Source organism: Mobula birostris, chromosome 2 (assembly GCF_030028105.1).
Source record: "Mobula birostris isolate sMobBir1 chromosome 2, sMobBir1.hap1, whole genome shotgun sequence".
Taxonomy (NCBI): Eukaryota; Metazoa; Chordata; class Chondrichthyes; order Myliobatiformes; family Myliobatidae; genus Mobula; species Mobula birostris.
Window position 1 is genome coordinate 156,809,036 of NC_092371.1, and position 20,076 is coordinate 156,829,111.

General features: G+C 39.8%; 1 protein-coding gene across 9 annotated transcripts in view; it reads right to left on the reverse strand.

Annotated features, from left to right (window-relative positions):
* Positions 1 to 20,076, reverse strand: part of adgrb3 (adhesion G protein-coupled receptor B3) — an 817,113-nt gene that overhangs the window by 460,749 nt on the left and 336,288 nt on the right. For 5 of the 9 annotated variants that reach the window (XM_072250515.1, XM_072250510.1, XM_072250505.1 and 2 more), the window contains exons 3-4: positions 11,049 to 11,159; positions 2,826 to 2,987 (exon numbers count right to left, since the gene is read on the reverse strand). The exons of 1 other annotated variant lie outside the window; for it this stretch is intronic. In XM_072250515.1, the coding sequence (XP_072106616.1) occupies positions 2,826 to 2,987; positions 11,049 to 11,159 (273 nt within the window). Of the gene's footprint in view, positions 1 to 2,825; positions 2,988 to 11,048; positions 11,160 to 20,076 lie in introns of those variants that run through there. 3 more of the 9 variants (XM_072250502.1, XM_072250531.1, XM_072250534.1) reach the window with 3 other exon arrangements.

Consider the following 20,076-nt stretch of genomic DNA (forward strand, 5'->3'; position numbering starts at 1 on the left):
TTATTAAAAGAAGGAATCTTCCTTAATATGAAAAAGCTAACAAAAATGGAGGTGCAGATGGAGTTTTGCATATTTCACACCTTCCCGAAGAACAATAATAGATAAAAAATGTAATATTTTATATAAACTTGTGGATTCATAAATTTCATACTGCACAACTGCCAACACCAAGCACCTTTAGGGCAGGATACTGATGATGCTGTGAATCCTGTACATTTCTGTGTCATCAGAAAAGACAGATCTCTGAAGGGGATTCCAAATTAGTGATGTATTGCTTGGAGGTTTTTGAGAGAAACTGCATGAAAAGAAAACTAATTCATGTGTTAATAACTCACAGCCTGGAGAGAGCTGACTGCATCTTAATCTGCAGCAGCTGTATCAGACTGAAGCGGCTGAGATGGAAGATAAAGTCTGGCTCTGCACTTAAGCTCCCTGCCCCTGCTCCTGATGGTATCACTGATCCACCAGAACAACATTAATCACTGCTTGATATGTGACAGCTGAATGACATAATCCTAAATGCATTATTTTTTCAGATTTGCTGGAAAGTGTTGTGCCAGGATCGGGTGACGTGGTTGTGTCATTAGGTGAGGCTATCACAGAGTGCCAGCATGTGATTCAGTACCAGCCAATCTTATGCTCTCAGGAAACTGGAAATAAATAAATGTTATTATTGCCTGAGGGGAGCAAGACAGTGGTAGAAATCACAGGGGGATTTCTGGTATTAAGCCACAAATATTAAAAATAACAAAACGTTGTTGTTGAGTTCCATCGACTCACAGTGACCCTATGGATAGTGTAGTTGTCCATTGGGTTTTCCTGGAAAGATACAGAAGTAGATTGCCAGGCCTTTCTTCTACACAGATACTATGCTGCTGCTGCCCAAGGTGAGATTTGCCTGGATTCGAACTCAGGACCATCCACCTTGAAGCCCAGTGCTGATGCCACTACACCACCAGCTGGCCCAAGCAAAAACATTATGGGTGTCTAAATAAGATCTGCAGTTATTTGGATCCCCTGCGTTTCCTGTGTTTAAGGTGTCAGTGTACCATGAGTGTACCTTATTCAAAGGGTTCCTGGAAACTGACAGCTTCTAGGTTATTCAACAACGGTGGCATCACACCTGAGTCTGACCCAGTTTTCATTAATTGTCAAGAAGGGATCAATGGAAGCAGCTGAAAAACTGGATAATTTCCCATTGCATTACTCTTCAAGCCTAGAGAGTGACTACCGTGGCATTCCCATTGTCCTTCTTTAGATAGGCCGAGGGAGAAGCTTGGGCCCAGCTGAGCCCCTGGGTAAGCTTGCCATCCATGTTACATTGTGTGCCTCTGGCAAGTCAAGCACAGTTAGCAGAACTGTGGTGTTGGAGAGGAAAGTTCAATTTGGATGTTAGCTTTCAGCTTTATTTATCGGGTAAGCAGTAACGTGCTAGCAATAAAGAACATCCCTGCGCCTTGTAGCAGCAACTGAATCAAAGCAGTTAAGTTTGAAGGACTTAACCTGACAGTCGAATCGTTCAATCCAACTCAGCTCAGTCCATTCCCTGGGATCAGAGTCAGCCCTTTTATTGCTTAAATAAACGTGATCTAAAGCAAGGACAGTGGCAAATGCTGGAGAATTAGCCACAGACTCTATCAACACTACTGCCATTTACTCCTTGGTATTGTGTGTAGCAGTAAAAGCCAGATGCTCAGTGTTTCAATCTTCCTCTACAGGGGTTTAATTGAAACTCAACAGAAACAAAGAACACCATGACACTGAGAGTTTGGCCATTTCCTCAGGCTAGGAGGCTGATAAACTGTACGCTTCAGCAGCAAATACTCTTCTTCCAGAACGCATACAACTACGCAACATTTCTGTGATGCCGTTGTGTCTGTGAGGACATTGGGATGGGAGTTATTATTTACCTGGCCAAATTTGCCAAGAACAGGTGCCAGTCCTCACCCTTGCCTGTCTTAAGATTGTACATTTTGTAACCCAATCCTGAAGTCAATCAACATTTGTCAGCTTACATGACTTTCATCACAGTGCCAGAGTGTGAGGAGGAGAGTTGAATTTGTTGGTGGTTATATAACAGACCTTTCCTGCATTTGGTAGGAATGTAAATTACATTTGATTTATTCTATTCTACTGCTAAGAATCCTAATCAAATGCTAACATGCGCTGGCAGTTTTCAGTATCCATTTCTATTAAATATATATTATCCTTGCAATGCGTATTTTTCATTCTTGTTTGCCTCTACACTGTTAATTCCACTGTAAAGTGGCCGGGTTAATTATGGATGATCTTGATCAAAACAGCAAGTCATTTTAAAATATTCAAACAATCTCTATCAAACAACAATGCCCTATTTGCATGCCAGCTAGTTTTCAAAAAATCAGAATGTAAACAGTTCAAATTTTACAGAAAGGTGCAGAAACAAAGAAATAGATAAATACTGCTGAACAGGCATCTGTACAAACTGATGGCAGCATAATGGCAAGACATACTCCAATTTACCTGATGCTTTAGCCTAAACAGTGTGATCTGCTTACAGGTCTAATTGAAAGAATTGTTATGACCTAGCCACACACAGAGCGTGCGTTGTACCACAGCAAGTCAATCAAAAGCAAGTCATTGCCACATCAATTTAAAAGGTTTTTGATTTCCACACTGCTTTAAGCTTATACAGGTAAAATGTCCAAACATTTAATTATACTGAGTAAAAACAAATGACAGCAGGAGCAAGATGCAAGAATGTGTGAATGATTTTTTGTCTTCTTGTCTATAGCTAGTCATAGAATTAAACATCCATACTTTTACTCATCCATTGCTAACACTACCTGGACAGAGGACAGTGTTATTGCAAACCCTTGATTCTCTTAAAGGCACGCTGCACAGTATCCCGTAAGATGATACACAAGCTCTGGTTCGCACCTGCGACCCTTGACCACATGTTACTGAACACATACTCCACTGGGTCCATTCTTCTGTAACAGGGTCTCCTGTATACAAAAGATGACAGACCAATTATTAAATAGCATTAAAATAATATAACACATTTCAAAATAAACAAGATAAAGATATTTTACATCTTGTGTCACACATAATTTATTCTTGTGCTGAGGATTTACAAGGCATGGTATATTGTGAACAGTTTTGGGGGGGCGCCTTTCTAAGAAAGGATGTGCTAGCATTGAAGAGGGTCTAGAGGAGGTTCACGAGAATTATCCCAGAAATGAAAGGGTTAATGTTTAAAAGCTTTTGATGACTTGGAGCCTATACTCATGGGACTTTAGAAGAATTGGGGAGGGTGGGGAGGGGGAAATCTCATTGAAATCTATTAGATATTGAAAGGCCTATTTACAGTGGATGTGGAGAAGATATTTCCAAGAGTGCAGAGCCTTAGAATACAAGAGTGTACCTTTAGAACAGAGATGAGGAGGAATTTTTTTAGCCAGATGGTGGAGAATCTGTACATTCACTGCCACAGTTGGGTGTGGAGGACAAGTCATAGTTACCGCGACACTACTACAGCTTGGGGCGTTCCGGATTTCGGAGTTCAGTTCTGGCACTGTTCTGTAAGGAGTCTCTGTACATCCTCACTGTGGAATGTATGGGTTATCCCCAGGTGCTCCATTCCCTCCCATAGTCCAAAGATGTACTGGGTAGGTTAATCGGTCATTGTAAATTGTCCTGTGATTACGTTAAGGTTAATTGGGTTTGTCGGGAGTTGCATGGCATAGTTCAAAGGGCTGAAAGGGCCTAATTCACGATGTATTACCAAATAAAATAAAATTTATCTAAAGCGGAGGTTGATAGATTCTTGATTAGTCAGGGCGTCAATATTTACGGGAAGAATGCAGAAGAACGAGGTTGAGAGGATAATAAATCAGCCATGATGGAATGGTGGAGAAGACTCAATGGGCTGAATGGTTTATTTCTGCTCCTATGTCTTATGGTCTAAGTGGAAACTATAATCAAGAGGATGTTGAAGGTAACAGTTGTCAAGACTTCTTATCGATCTCAAAAACTGATTAGGAATGATAATTATGTGGAAAGTTCAGCCTTCATTGTGCCGTGAATTCTGCAATAAGTGGCTCCTGATCAATGGTGCCTTCCTGGAAAGATTGTTTTTAGCTGCTGTAGATAAATTTGAAATGTCCTGGGAGCTTGACTGGAAATCAGCCACATTTCTGAGATGGAAAAAAACATTTCTAGTAGTCTTAAAGCTGCCCTTGGAACTTCCGTGGACTGGCTAATTGCTTTATTGACCTAATTTTATCTGTGCTGGGAATTGATGTCCATACTGTGATAAGCCCACATGGACGGCAGCGTGATGGAGAACAGAGGGGGAGGTTGAAGGGATCTCTCAGCATTGTATTTCTGAAACAGATAGAATCCTGACTTCAGACTTCTGTCTTCATCTTTTCCTTGTAAGATATGATCTTTCAGAGCAAAAGTACTATAGACCATGCCTGGTCCAGGATTCTTGGTCTTTAGATTGGGAACCCCATTTATGTTTGAGAAATAATGCTGTGACAAAATTAATAGAGGTCAGGAAACAAGCAAAAATTATACCTCCAAGGAACAATGGGTGAGTCTTATTAACATTTAATGAAAGTTGTATCAGTGTTGTTAGTTATTATGTACCCACTGAGTTATGAATCATAATAATCTAAATTGCTTTCAAATGCACTGACACATTAATTACAGGGTTATAAACTGTCTTACACTTGGCTCTGTGGTTATCTTTGGAAATGATGAAACAAAACCTGAGAGACATAATAATAATTATAGAATGGCTAGATGACTGCCACTTCAATCAGTAAGATCACTTCAGGCCTAGGATCTCCAGAAAAAGAAAGCAGGTGTTTTAATGAAGTTGACATAATATACACTCTGTGGCCACTTTATTAGGTATATCTTTACACCTGAGCTTTATTGCAAATATCCAATCAGCCAATCATGTGGCAGCAATTCAATGCCTAAAAGCATGCAGACATGATTGTGAAGTTCAGTTATTTTTCAGACCAAACATCAGAATGGGGAAGAAATATGATCCAAGTGATTGACTGTGGAATAATTGTTCATACCAGATGGGGTAGTTCGAGTATTTCAGGAACTGCTGATCTCTTGGGATTTTCACAAACAACAATCTCTCGGAGTTAATAGAGAGGCCAGTGGAGAATGATCAGAATGGTTCAAGCTGACAAGAAGGAGACAGATAACTCAAATAACCATATGTTACAACCATGCTGTGCAGAAGAGCATCTCTGAATGCACAACACCTTGAAGTGACGGGTTATAGAAGCAGAAGACCACATTGGGTTCTACTCCTGTAGCTAATAAAGTGGCCACTAAGTGTATTTTCAAGGGTTCTGTTTCTAATATTCAACCCCTTTCACTCTTTTTTGTATTATTCAAACAGGGAAGTGTAATTCTTGTATGAATGGACTGTGCACACAAATGAACAGTTAGCACCAACCTCTACACGGTTTCAAAGCCAAAACTACACAACAGTGGAGCTAGGGTTTGAGCTAAGTTAGTGCCTCACACCCAGAAAGTTGTTCTATACACACAGATTTGGAAAAATTTATTGGTCTTAGTGGGATTGTAGTGTAGACTAACTAGAATGTTACCTAGAATCCAAGGATTAAATTTAAAGAATAGTTTACAGAAGTATGCCATGATATTTACAGGTTTCGAAAGTGATGTGGATTTTTTTTTAACCTATATAACAGGAAAATAATAGAATTAATAGAGATACACTAATTGTGTCACTATTGGAGTGAGGGTCTAAAATTTAAGTACAAGCAGATCAAAAATAAAGTTAAGAAACACTTCTGTATTAATTTAAAACTCCTCTGCAAATGTAAATTGATGCCGGATTAACTGCTGATTTCCAATATGGAATTTATTTATTAGCCATATTAAGGAAATATTAAGAAAATACAGGTAACTAGAGTTAGTCACCGATCAGTTCAAGAGTGTAATTGACCAACATCATGTTCGAAGATCGAAATATTAGATATGCGCAGCAAGTCAGTGAGCATCTGAAAGAGAGATTTCCCACCCATGATCCTGTCTGCAACACTTGGTGCTTCAACTCACATGTTTCAAATATAGAGAGACTACCATGCTCACCTGAAGCATGCTGGATTCCAGTGATCAGGCCTAAGTAGTCTCTGGGCCTCTAACAGTGCACTGGGGAAGATCCGCACCAAATAACTTTTGACAGCCTTCAAGCTTTGCAGCCTGTCAAAACTGTTAGGTTTATTATAAATGCTTCTGAATGTCTGTGACATTCAAAATAAATAAAATCAACTATAACATTTTAAAGTCATTAAAAATATAAAACAAAATACAAAGAATTTTCCACATCCCTACAATCCTCATTGAAATACATATGGGATGTCTGCATCTCCTGTTAGGTTTAATCTATTGCTGGATCTGAGAGCTAATTCCCAGCAGGCAAATTGGTATCTTAGGAAGACAGAGTGATTCACTTTGGAAGGTTGAACTTGAAGGCAGAATACAGGTTTAATGGCAGGATTCTTAACAGTGTGGAGGAACAGAGAGATCTTGGGTTTACGTCCATAGATTACTCAAAGGTGCAGCCCAAGTTAATAAGGTGATTAAGAAGGTGTAGGTTATGTTGGCCTTCATTGGTCAGGGAATTAATTTCAAAAGCCATAAGGTAATGTTGTAGCTTTTTAAAACCCTGCTTAGACTGCACTTGGAGTATTGTGTTCAGTTTTGGTCACCTCATTATAGGGTGTAGATGAGTTTTATCAGGATGCTGCCTGGATTAGAGAACAGGCTGAGTGAACTAGGGCTTTGACTATATGTCTACAAAAGTCACCAAATTCCTTGCATCCAAATGGGTGAATGATGGCTTTTCCACCTGGAGCTGTTATTCCCACTAAACTTACAGCTCTGATTACAGAGTAGTCTTCTCTCTTCTCAGTGGCTGACAGATCTTCTGGTATAACCAGCACTTCGCATTTTTGTTTTATTTTGAAGATTTTTGTTTCAATTTATTAGATCCTCACCAAATATTCTTGACGATAACTAAGTATACTTAGTCATTGCACAGAAGTAGAAATAAAGGTTCTTTTTTTCAGGCTGGGAGGATGTAACAGTGGATTGGGCTAGGATCAATTTTTGACCCTCAGTTATTTACAACTTATATTAAAGACCTGGATGAAGGGACTAGGTGCAAGGTTGTCAACATGAAAAAGAGGGGAGGATATTTCAACTCTGCAGCAGGTTATAGATAGATTGAATGAGTGGGTGAAAGCTTGATTAATGGTAAGCGTGAGTCATTCATTAGCATAAGAGGAATCTAAAGGCAGATTATTATCTAAATGGAGAGAGACTGTAGAAGAGTGAATACAGAGAGGTTTTGGTGTTTTATGCCCGATTTGCTAAAATGTTAGCAGGCAGCTGCTATAAGTAGTTAGAAAATGAAATGGTACATTGGCCTTTAATGAAAGAGGCTTGGAGTTCAGAAATAGGAAAGTATTGTTACATTTGTGCAGATACAGGATTACTGTACTTTAGTACTCTCATCAGAATCTCTGAATCAGGTTCATTACCACTGACATACTTCATGAAATCCATTTTAAAAAGTTATTGAAGAGAGTCAAACAGAGATTCACTCAGCATATTCCTGGAGTGAAAAGGTTGTACTGTGATCAGCAAATAAGGAATTCAATGTACATTTTTCAGAATTTAGAAATATCAGGGGTAATCTTATGGAAACATATCAGATTTTGAGGGGGCATAACACCATAGATGATACATCTTGACACATGGTTTTGACATATATCGAACAAGACAATATTAAAGGGTAATTATTTGAAACTGATGTGGTTGTAATTTCTTACACTGGTTGGTGCCATTCAGGAATTGTCTATCGAAGGGAGGTTGAAGTCTAGATCATTGGAGGCATTTAAATGGGAGGTAGATGTTTTTGTTTTGGAAAGATCAAGGAACTGAGAGCTCTATGGAACTAGAACAGAAGAAGAGATAAGTCATAATCACATTGACTGGAGAAGGTCACGCTTGAGGGGCCAAGAGGCCCAGTTCTTTTCTGGTTTTCTTATGTTTTTATAAGTTTTTATTAATTTAATGAGCAGAAGAAAAAAGTCCTTCATTTTTGGAAAACAAATTATTCAAGGGCAGCAAAGATAATTCTTTCTTTAATAAAAATGGAAGCAAACAAACAATGCTATTCCTAATGTATAATTTAGTTGGAGTGGGCAGTTGGGGGGGGCGGGGAGAAAGGGGAATAGCTTATCTTCAAAATCTGCTGTTGTGCTACCAATCAGAAAGGAGTTGACAAATTGGAGTAGTTTTTTATGTAAACAAATATGATCGCTGGAAACTACCATCAGCAATCTAAATATGTCCTGTGGCCTCACTCTCTCTGAATGCTTTAATACAGATCCTCTTAAAAGGCTCTTTGGTCTTTCATTGTCTTCATAAAACTCTGGTGCTGCTGTTGTATTAACCCAGCTGTATTAAAGCTTCTTGCCCATATCTATGCTTGCAGCAGTTTCATCAAAATGACAAACTGCTGAAAGGGAGAAATTATTAGCAGGAAGGACACACTGAAGCATTTATTTTGTGTTTGTGCTTAAGTGAAGTCAACACACAGGTAACCAGTAATGCTATGAGGAACAAAGATGATGACTTTATTTTCCTTATGTTATCTTCCAGACTGCCAATTCCAATAATTGCATCTCTGTGTACGGTTTGACTGAGGGTTTGAATTTTATTCAAATACTGTCACATCCAGAGATCTCTTAAATAAACTGCAGTCTGAATTACACTTCAGTAGAGTATTTTCTTCTACCTAACCAGTCAATATCTTACTTTCTAAATGTTTATTTGTATAATAAACAGCAAAAGATAACACACATTAATACAGACAGAAATGACAGAATATACCATCCAACTCAATTTAAAATGTTCCCTCATGTCTTAATTGCAAACCTAAAATATTTTTTAATGTTTGCAAAAATGAGTTTGCATTATATAATTAAAGCCAAAACAGACCACTTTTTAAAATTATAAAACAAAAAAAAGTCAGAAAATCTTGGAGAAACTCAGGTCATGCCACATTTGTGGAGAAAAACTCAGGCATACCATTTGAAATCAACATTTGTTGTAATGTGAAGCTATCAACTTGAAACATTAACCCTTTTTCTCTCCTATCAGATGCTGCTTGACCTATTGAGCATTTCTCAAATTTTCTGTTTTATTTTGGATTTCCAGCATCTGCATTTTTTAAAGTTATAGTTTAATGTTGAGACAGATTAGAGAGAATGTAGCAGCAATTTTGATATACTTTATGTACACATGGATGGTGTTGTTGATCAGATTTGTTGGACAGAAATCAAAGTTTACAATGAACACCAACTGTAGTTACACACCGATTCTGAACTCATACAATGACCCTTTGCAGTGAAACTGTCCACTTATTCCAGGCTTATGCCAACAAATTTAGAAGCACAACATGAAGAAAGGAGAATTTAAATTCAGAAAGCATGCAAAAGTAAAGATAAATGAAAATACTCAATCCTGTTTGAATATCCTGATAAATGTGGTTGAGCATCCTAATATTCAGAACTTTGGATCAGCTACTTACCATGGTCTGACTTTCAACAGATAAGGTGATGGCCGAACTGAACTGAAGGCTTCTTCAGCATAATTGTCTATGTCACTCCTTGACTGACTGGCAGGAAGGGAACACCTTCATTCTAGTCAGCTAACTTTATCAGTCCCCTCTTCCATTCTCTCTCTTCCAATCCAATCCTTCCTCTCAAATGTGAACCCCGTAGCCTGGAAATCTTTTTCAGAAGCACATCTTCTTAATTAAAAATGGGTCTCACGCAATAGGTTTGTCATGAATCTTGAATGTTATGGGAAAGATGGGCATTGTCTATCATTAATCCACTAAACACTAATCTTTAAGCACTTAAACATCTCCACAGTTCAGACATATTCATTTCCATCTGCTTGAGCTTGTGATATTTTGAATGTGTGCTTTTGAAAAATTATATTGAACATAAAATTCTACACCATGAGGAAGTAAGATGAATAAAAACCTTTTGTACAGTGTAAGAATACAAGACTTTTTCCTAGTCTGCCACATGTGTACGTTTGGGAAGCTGCTTGTTTCCAACAGCTAAGGAATGGTGGCAGTTTACCCTCCAAACCATGCCTAATAAGAGGAGTTGGGTGAAATGTTAGCTCTTCGAACAGACTTGTATTTTCATCAAGAGGTGGAAAATATGAGAGTTCGTAAAGTTTTTAAAATGATGAACGATGTCTATGTTAATTATAGTTGCTGAATTAAAGCCAGTATTAATATTGTCTTGAAATTGAATGTAAACATTCTTCTACAGCACAAATCCTATAGAAGCTCTGGTGGCATGCACATTATTAACAGTAAACACAAAGTGACAACATGAAAGGCTGCAGAGATATTGGGGTTAATATTAACCTAATCCTGTGCAGGAAAACCATGGATTAAGTTGACTTTATGATGCAAATAAAATCAGGCATATAAAAAACCAGTGTTACACCTGATCCTGTGTATTTCCTGTCAGGCAGACTAGGTTAACATTCCCCCACACTGTGAGAAGCAGGGGTTTCCCTAGATACTAGAACCAAGAAAAAGAGCTCCCCAAACAGTGTCTCCAAGCCATGATAAACTCTCACACAAACATTAATTTCAAATTTCAACATACTCAGTTCATGCATCATTTTGGGGTACTGTATGTCCAAAACTAGTAGAAAGACATGTAAATAATAATTCAATGTTTCCATGCAATGACTTAGTTATCTTAGTTCTAATTCTATGCTACCAATTATTATATAGCTACTGACTTGAAGGTATCTCTGGACACCTTGAAGTGACTGAGCATAAAGAAAACAATTAATATACAAGAAACATCAGCTGCACAATTAAAAGAAAAAAAAATTATGGAGACATGCAGTGGGTTTGTTAAGTTGATCAAATAAAGACAGGTATAGACTATTGAATTAATTACCAGTATGTGGCATAATTTTACCAGCATCAGCTTGTTCCTGAGGGACCTTTCTCTCATGAACTGATCGAGGTCGCTGACTTTTTATTGTATGCTCTGCCATCAATCCAAATTCTAAGGACAGAATAGAGGTTTATGAAAGCTCCATGGTTGTACAAATCACACATTCACATTTGCATCTTATGCATTTTTACTGAAATTAATGACAAGGCATGAATAAAACAGGTACTGAGTGGTGTACTTTTATTCCAATCTGTGTATTAAAACAAGTTACACATATTTGAATTACACGTGTTTGCTATAATTTTATCATTGGTTTAGATGAGATTGGGGTCTTCCTCCTTGTACTTTAGAAGTCAAATTTCTCAGAAAGTCTGTGTCTGAGGAATACTGAAAAGAAACGCGCTGGCCATTCAGCTCTTCAAGCATTGTCCTTGAAGAAACAACTCAATGAACACTAAAATTTGATTACGTGTCATTCACCTGACACTTTCCTTCAGTTTCTCTCCCCACAGGTGCTGCCTGACCTGTACCTGTTTGTAATAAAACTAAAACTGAACATGTTAATCAAACACTCCTGATCAGGAAGGTGACAAATTATTGCAGCAGGTTGTAAAGCTGTAAATTGAGCAGTGCATAACATGGGCACACCTCAAAAAGACCCATTTCTGTAAAACTAGATGTGACGGGCCTCTCATATAGAACATACAGCACTGAAACTGATTATTTTACTATTCTATGCCAGTGTTTATACACTTCGCAGGCCTCCTGCTACCACTGTTCATTTTCATTCTAATCCCATAACTTTTGATTGTTCTCTCATTCCTGTTCCCAAGTTTAATGAACCTCTACCATTTCCCGCAGCAATGCTTTGAGCTGCAAGGTCAATGTACTCATCACTCTTTGGAAAAACGGTTCCACTGGATTGCTCAAAGGATTTCTTTATGATTGTTCCTTTCCCCGCATACACTAATCTAGCTTCCCTTTAAAAGCCTCGACCAATGAAGGCAAGCCTGCATTATGCCTTCTTTAGCACCTTATCAATTTCTGCTGTCTTTCTTAGGAGCTATGTACCTGCACCCCAAGATTCCTTTGTACATCAATGGTCTAAGGGGGCAACGAGTCAATGGCCAGTAGTATGAGTTGAGAATTGTTCAGGGTACAATAGTAAGCCAAAATTCAATCTGGTTGCTCAGATCCCACTTCCATCGGCATTTTACCTACAGGCGAACTACTCTTACTGTATCTGTACATTGTGGCTCCCCATCAGCTCTTTACTCCAGGTACACACAAAAGACCACTTGGTAAGTGCCAGCAGATGTAAGTGTGTGAGCTGCGGAATGGGTGATCTGTTGCCCAACAACTGATCACCCATTCCACAGCTCACACTTTTACACCAGCTCAAGCAAAGCGCAACGTTGTGATGTTTAGCCTGTAGTGAACCACCAAGCACACATTACTCTTTGGCTAGAAGGGGAAAGGAGAGCCAGTGTGCCTACTTATGAATACTTGTGAATACATATACGGTGGAGGGGAAGAAATTGCTCCCGAAACATTATATGTGTGTCTTCAGGCTCTTGTATCTCTTTTCTGATGGTAGTAATATGAAGAGGGCAATGGGCCAAAGGCAGACTTCTGTGTTCTTTAGCTGCTGCTGTAATGATCAAGTGAGAGAACTCTGATGTTTCTGTTTTAAGGGCAGTTCCAACATAATGGGTAAGAGATGTGAGAAAGTTGTTTCACTCAGATTCTTGGTATTTTTTTTATTTATTTGCACAATTTGTCTTCTTTTGCACATTGGTTATTTGTCTGTCTTTATGTATAGATTTTTCATAAATTCTATTATATTTCTTTATTAACTTGTAAATGCCTTAAGAAAAAGAATCTCATGGTAGTATATGATGACATATACTCAGAGTCTGCCTTGTCCTAAGCAATGCAAGCACCATTTTTTCTTGCCTTTATTAGTAGTGAAGGTCTTTGTGTTATGCAGGAAGCTTTTCCAAGTTGCTGTCATTCAAATAGAAATTGATAACCACTATACACCTTACATCATTGCAGGATGCAAGGTGTGTAAAGTTTAACATTAAGCAGCCACTACACTGCCAACCCCATGTATCAGAATGAGTCATGGGATAAATAATGTAGTTGCTGCTTCATGCTGAACAAGGTAGAGCAGTGAAGAATGTATTTGGGACTTCACTCGTAGAGACAAATAAATGGAATTCATCAGGATCTTCATAGCTTTGGTGAAGGTTCTCCTTCCATACAGACTTCAACCTTTGAGTTGATGTCATGTTGCAGTTGTGCTAAACATTGGTTAGACTGGAGTTGGAGTATTGTACAGTTCCAGTTGCTACACTACAAGAAGGATGTGGTGACCAAAGAGAAAGCTCATAAGAGATTCAGTAAGACATTACCAGGAATGGAGGGATGCCGTAAAAAGGAACGATTGGATAGGCTGGATTTATTCTCATTGTAACAGTGGAGGCTGAAAGATGATTTTATTGAGGTTAGTAAAATTCCAACAGCTGTATCTTTTCTAGGGCAGGCAAGCTTAGAACTAGAAGACACAGATCTTAGGTGAGTAAGAGAAACTTAAAGGAGATTGAAATGGTATGAGTTTATCTGGAATGTGCTGCCCAAGAAGGCAGTAAAGGCATACAGAACTCCAAGGATTAAAAGGCATTTGGATGGATTTTCAAAGGAAACGAGTAGAGGGAAATGGGCCTAATGCATGCAAAAGCGATAACCATAGATAGGGATGATGAGCTGTTATGATTTTATTTGATCAGTGGCCTCAACTCCATACTGCCATGGTAATCTTCATCCCTTTGACGCCCCAGTAAAGATGCTACAGATTGATAATCCCTTTAGCAGGGCTCCCCACTAGGTTTAGGTTTAAAAAGCTGCTTTTCAGTGTGTGGTCTACACCAATTGTTAATTCCAAGCCTGCAATTCAGCTTCAGGAGGTGTTATTCGGATGTTCCTTGTAGAGTAACAACACACTTGCATATTCTGAGCATGGCCACATCACAGACACGGAGGTAGCTGATCACAGGCCTTTGAGAGTTCTAAATTCGCAATTGCATTTCACAATCGATTTTACACTCACTATCCACCAGACAGCTCAAAATAAACATTGCTAGGTGACTGAATTTCTAAGCCTCTATCTTTTTTTTTGTCAGCAAGAAAAAGGATTCCATGACATTAAATGTGCTGACATTCTAAGAAAAGTGCAGGATTACCAGAACTATGGAGATAACAGAAGGTCTTAACTAAAAGATACTGACTAAACCTGGAAATGTGAAAATGGAAAATGCTGAAGACAAAGAGCAGGTTTGGCGTCTGAAGAGAGACATGACAGCTAAACATTTTCAGGTACTAACTCCCTGTCTTATCCATTTTTACCAAAGGATTTGAGCTAAATACCCTTTTCTGTTCCACTGCAGTTTATATTGTTGAACAGTAGAATGTTGCTTTCCAAAGTAAGAGATATCAGGAGAGTCCATTGAATAGAGGAAGGAATAAAAGGTTATGCAGATAAAGCAGAATGATGGTGATGGAAGTAGGGTGGGGATGATCATGTGAAATGGTACCTGAGCTGTCTATTTTATGGTATATCACGTCTCTTGACATCACTATTGATTTGAAGTACAATCGAATGGGAGTCTCTCCTTCTGTACCTTGCAAATTACCTGGATTGGTTCTGTGCCAAAGTGATGATTACAAGACTCTCTCTTTGAGGTGAACTTTGATCTTGACTGGACAGCTGGCAGAGAGTGCCAACTGGCTCAATGCCATTCCTCGTCGGGAGAAGAGGTAGTGATTTTGAGTCTTGGCTACATTAACACTTAACAGAGGGAGCGCTGCAGGACACCTGACTCAGACCAGACAATTGTGACCCTACCCACCTGACACAAGCAAATCTTTGGACACACAGTACAATTCAGTCACTAAATATCACTTGATGTACGCAGATACAAAGGTTGGAGTCTAACACAATGTTATTGCCAAGTGAATCAAAGTAATTTCAACCCATTTCGTGGATATCTTACAATATATTTCCACCCAGTGTTTTTCCAGGATTTAAGTAATATAAGTCTGCTCAAATCTAACCTGTCAACTTTCCTCATTATTCAATTATTTATGGTGTTTCAATGAATTCACAACTTTTTGTCAGGGCAGCACTAGCGAATACAAAAGGATGTACTTTTAATGTGATTGGAGGAGAGTATAGGGAGGATGTCAGAGGTATGTTAAGGAGTGCCACATGAGTAGAATACATTGCTGGGGATGGTGGTAAAGGTAGATACGTTCGGGGCATTTAAGAATCTTAGATAAATCATAAAACCATAATACACAGGAGCAAAATTAGGTTATAGAAACATAGAAAATAGGTGCCAGAGTAGGCTGTTCGGCCCTTCGAGCCTGCACCGCCATTCAGTATGATCATGGCTGATCATCCAATTCAGAACCCTGTACCTGCCTTCTCTCCATACCCCCTGATCCCTTTAACCACAAGGGCCATATCTAACTCCCTCTTAAATATAGCCAATGAACTGGCCTCAACTGTTTCCTGTGGCAGAGAATTCCACAGATTCACCACTCTCTGTGTGAAGAAGTTTTTCCTCATCTCGGTCCTAAAAGGCTTCCCCTTTATCCTTAAACTGTGACCCCTCATTCTGGACTTCCCCAACATCGGGAACAATCTTCCTGCATCTAGCCTGTCCAATCCCTTCAAAATTTTATATGTTTCAATAAGATCCCCCTCAATCTTCTAAATTCCAGCGAATATAAGCCTAGTCGATCCCGTCTTTCATCATATGAAAGTCCTGCCATCCCAGGAATCAATCTGGTGGACCTTCTTTTTGTGAAATTTATTAATGACCTGAATGTGGAGGTAGAAGGGTGGGTTGGCAAGTTTGCAGATGACACAAAGGTTGCTGGTGTTGTAGATAGTGTACAGGATTGTCGAAGATTGCAGAGAGACATTGATAGGATGCAGAAGTGGGCTGAGAAGTGGCAGATGGAGTTCAACCCGGAGAAGTGTGAGGTGGTACACTTTGGAAGGACAAACTCCAAGGCAGAGTACAAAGTAAATGGCAGGATACTTGGTAGTGTGGAGGAGCAGAGGGATCTCGGGGTACATGTCCACAGATCCCTGAAAGTTGCCTCACAGGTGGATAGGGTAGTTAAGAAAGCTTATGGGGTGTTAGCTTTCATAAGTCGAGGGTTAGAGTTTAAGAGTCGCGATGTAATGATGCAGCTCTATAAAACTCTGGTTAGACCACACTTGGAGTACTGTGTCCATTTCTGGTCGCCTCACTATAGGAAGGATGTGGAAGCATTGGAAAGGTTACAGAGGAGATTTACTAGGATGCTGCCTGGTTTAGAGAGTATGCATTATGATCAGAGATTAAGGGAGCTCGGGCTTTACTCTTTGGAGAGAAGGAGGATGAGAGGAGACATGATAGAGGTGTACAAGATAATAAGAGGAATAGATAGAGGGCACCACTGCTCAACACAAGAGGACATGGCTTTAAGGTAAGGGGTGGGAAGTTCAAGGGGGATATTAGAGGAAGGTTTTTTTACTCAGAGAGTGGTTGGTGCGTGGAATGCACTGCCTGAGTCAGTGGTGGAGGGAGATACACTAGTGAAGTTTAAGAGACTACTAGACAGGTATATGGAGGAATTTAAGGTGGGGGCTTATATGGGAGGCAGGGTTTGAGGGTTGGCACAACGTTGTGGGCCGAAGGGCCTGTACTGTGCTGTACTATTCTATGTTCTATGTTCTTCATACTCCCTTTATGTCAAGAATGTCTTTCCTCAGATTAGGGGACCAAAACTAAACACAATACTCAAGGTGTGGTCTCACCAAGGATTTGTACAACTGCAGTAGAACCTCCCTGCTCCTGTACTCAAATCCTCTTGCTATGAATCCTCCTGCCAGCATACCATTCGCCTTTTTCACTGCCTGCTGTACCTGCATGCCCACTTTCAATGACTGGTGTATAATGACACCCAGGTCTCGTTGCACCTCCCCTTTTCCTAATTGGCCTCCATTCAAATAATAATCTGTTTTCCTGTTTTTGCCACCAAAGTGGATAACTTCACATTTATCCACATTAAATTGCATCTGCCATGAATTTGCCCACTCACCTAACCTATCCAAGTCACCTAGCATCCTCTTAGCATCCTCCTCACAGCTAACACTGCCGCACAGCTTCGTGTCATCCGCAAACTTGGAGATGCTGCATTTAATTCCCTCATCTAAGTCATTAATATATATTGTAAACAACTAGTCTCCCAGCACTGAGCCTTGCAGTACCCCACTAGTCACTGCCTGCCATTCTGAAAAGGTCCCGTTTATTCCCACTCTTTGCTTGCTGTCTGCCACCCAATTCTCTATCCACATCAATACCATACCCCCAATTCTGTGTGCTTTAAGTTTGCACACTAATCTCCTGTGTGGGACCTTGTCAAAAGCCTTTTGAAAATCCAAGTATACCACATCCACTGGTTCTCCCCTATCCATTCTACTAGTTACATCCTCAAAAAATTCTACGAGATTCGTCAGACATGATTTTCCTTTCACAAATCCATGCTGACTGTGTCTAATGATTTCACTGCTTTCCAAATGTGCTGTTATCACATCTTTGATAACTGACTCCAGAATTTTCCCCACCACTGATGCCAGGCTTACCGGTCTATAATTCCCCGGTTTCTTTCCCGCTCCTTTTTTAAAAAGTGGGGTTACATTAGCCACCCTCCAATCCTCAGGAACTAGTCCAGAATCTAAAGAGTTTTGAAAAATTATCACTAATGCATCCACTATTTCTTGAGCTACTTCCTTAAGCACTCTGGGATGCAGACCATCTGGCCTGGGGATTTATCTGCCTTTAATCCCTTCAATTTACCTAACACCACTTCCCTACTAACATGTATTTCCCTCAGTTCCTCCACCTCACTAGACCCTCGGTCCCCTACTATTTCCGGAAGATTATTTATGTCCTCCTTAGTGAAGACAGAACCAAAGTAGTTATTCAACTGGTCTGCCATGTCCTTGTTCCAGATGATCAATTCACTTGTTTCTGACTGTAAGGGACCTACATTTGATTTAACCAATCTTTTTCTTTTCACATATCTATAAAAGCTTTTACAGTCAGTTTTTATGTTCCCTGACAGTTTTCTCTCATAATCTTTTTTCCCTTTCCTAATTAAGCCATTTGTCCTCCTCTGCTAGACTCTGAATTTCAACCAGTCCTTAGGTGTGCCGCTTTTTCTGGCTAATTTGTATGTTTCTTCTTTGGAATTGATACTATCCCTAATTTCCCTTGTCAGCCATGGGTGCACTACCTTCCCTGGTATATTCTTTTGCCAGACTGGGATGAACAATTGTTATAGTTCATCCATGCAATCTTTAAATACTTGCTATTGCATATCCACCGTCACCCTTTAAGTATCATTTGCCAGTCTATCTTAGCAAATTCACATCTCATACCTTCAAAGTTACCTTTGTTTCTGAATTAACTATGTCACTCTCCATCTTAATGAAGAATTCCACCATATTATGGTCACTCTTACCCAAGGGGCCTTGCACAACAAGATTGCTGACTAACCCTTCCTCATTACTCAATACCCAGTCTTGAATGGCCTGCTCTCTAGTTAGTTCCTCACCGTGTTGGTTCAGAAAACTATCCTGCATACATTCCAAGAAATCCTCTTCCTCAGCACCCTTACCAATTTGGTTCACCCAATCTATACGTAGATTCAAGTCACCCATTATAACTGCTGTTCCTTTATTGCACACTTTTCTAATTTCCTGTTTAAAGCCATCCCCAACCTCACTACTACTGTTAGGTGGCTTGTACACAACTCCCACCAGCGTTTACTGCCCCTTAGTGTTATGCAGCTCTACCCATATCGATTCCACATCCTCCTGGCTAATGTCCTTCCTTTCTATTGCGTTAATCTCCTTTCTAACCAGCAATGCCACCCCACCTCCTTTTCTTTCCTGTCTATCCCTCCTGAATATTGAATATCCTTGAATGTTGAGCTCCCATCCTTGGTCACCCTGGAGCCATGTCTCTGTGATCTCAACTATATCATATTCATTAATAACTATCTGCACGTTCAATTCATCCACCTTGTTACAAATGCTCCTTGCATTGACACACAAAGCCTTCAGGCTTGTTTTTACAACACTCTTATACAATTATGTTGAAAAGTGGCCCTTTTTGATTTTTGCCCTGGATTTGCCTGCCTGCCACTTTTAGTTTTCACCTTACTAATTTTTGTTTCTACCCTCATTTTACACCCCTCTGTCTCTCTGCACTTGTTCCCATCCCCCTGCCACATTAGTTTAAATCCTCCTGAACAACAGAGGCAAACGCTCCCCCTAGGACAACCCATCCAGTTATTCAACCCACCCAGTCTGCTCCGCCACTCAATCATGACTGATTTACTTTCCCTCTCAACCCCATTCTCCTGCCTTCTCTCTGTAACCTTTGACACCCTGACTAATCAAGAACCCATCAACCGCCCAATAACTTGGCCTCTTAGCCATCTATGGCAATAAAGTCCACAGATTCACCACTCTCTAGCTGAAGAAATTCCACATTATCTCAGGATGGGGGAAGAGGCAGAACGAGCCTTTTGTTGGATTTGGAATAGGCGAGAGGAGGAAAGCTCGAAGCCAGGAGCAGATGGGCAGTGATTTGGCCACCACTGCCGGCCCACCAACTGGAGAGTGTCGTGGTTAAGTGTTGAAACACTCGGTGAAGTTTGGGAACCATCTGATGACATCTGCTCCTGGCTGAAGGCTACAGTTACCTTATAAGGTAACTGAAGAATGCACCCTAACAGGTGTATGTAACAAGCAAGTTCTACAGGGACATTCTTGTATTCTGAGGATGTGCCCTCAGGTCTTAGGCTCTCCACTACTGGAAACATCATTTCCATATCCACCCTACATAGGCCTTGAATATTCAGTAGGTTTCACTGAGATCCCACCTCATTCATCTTAACT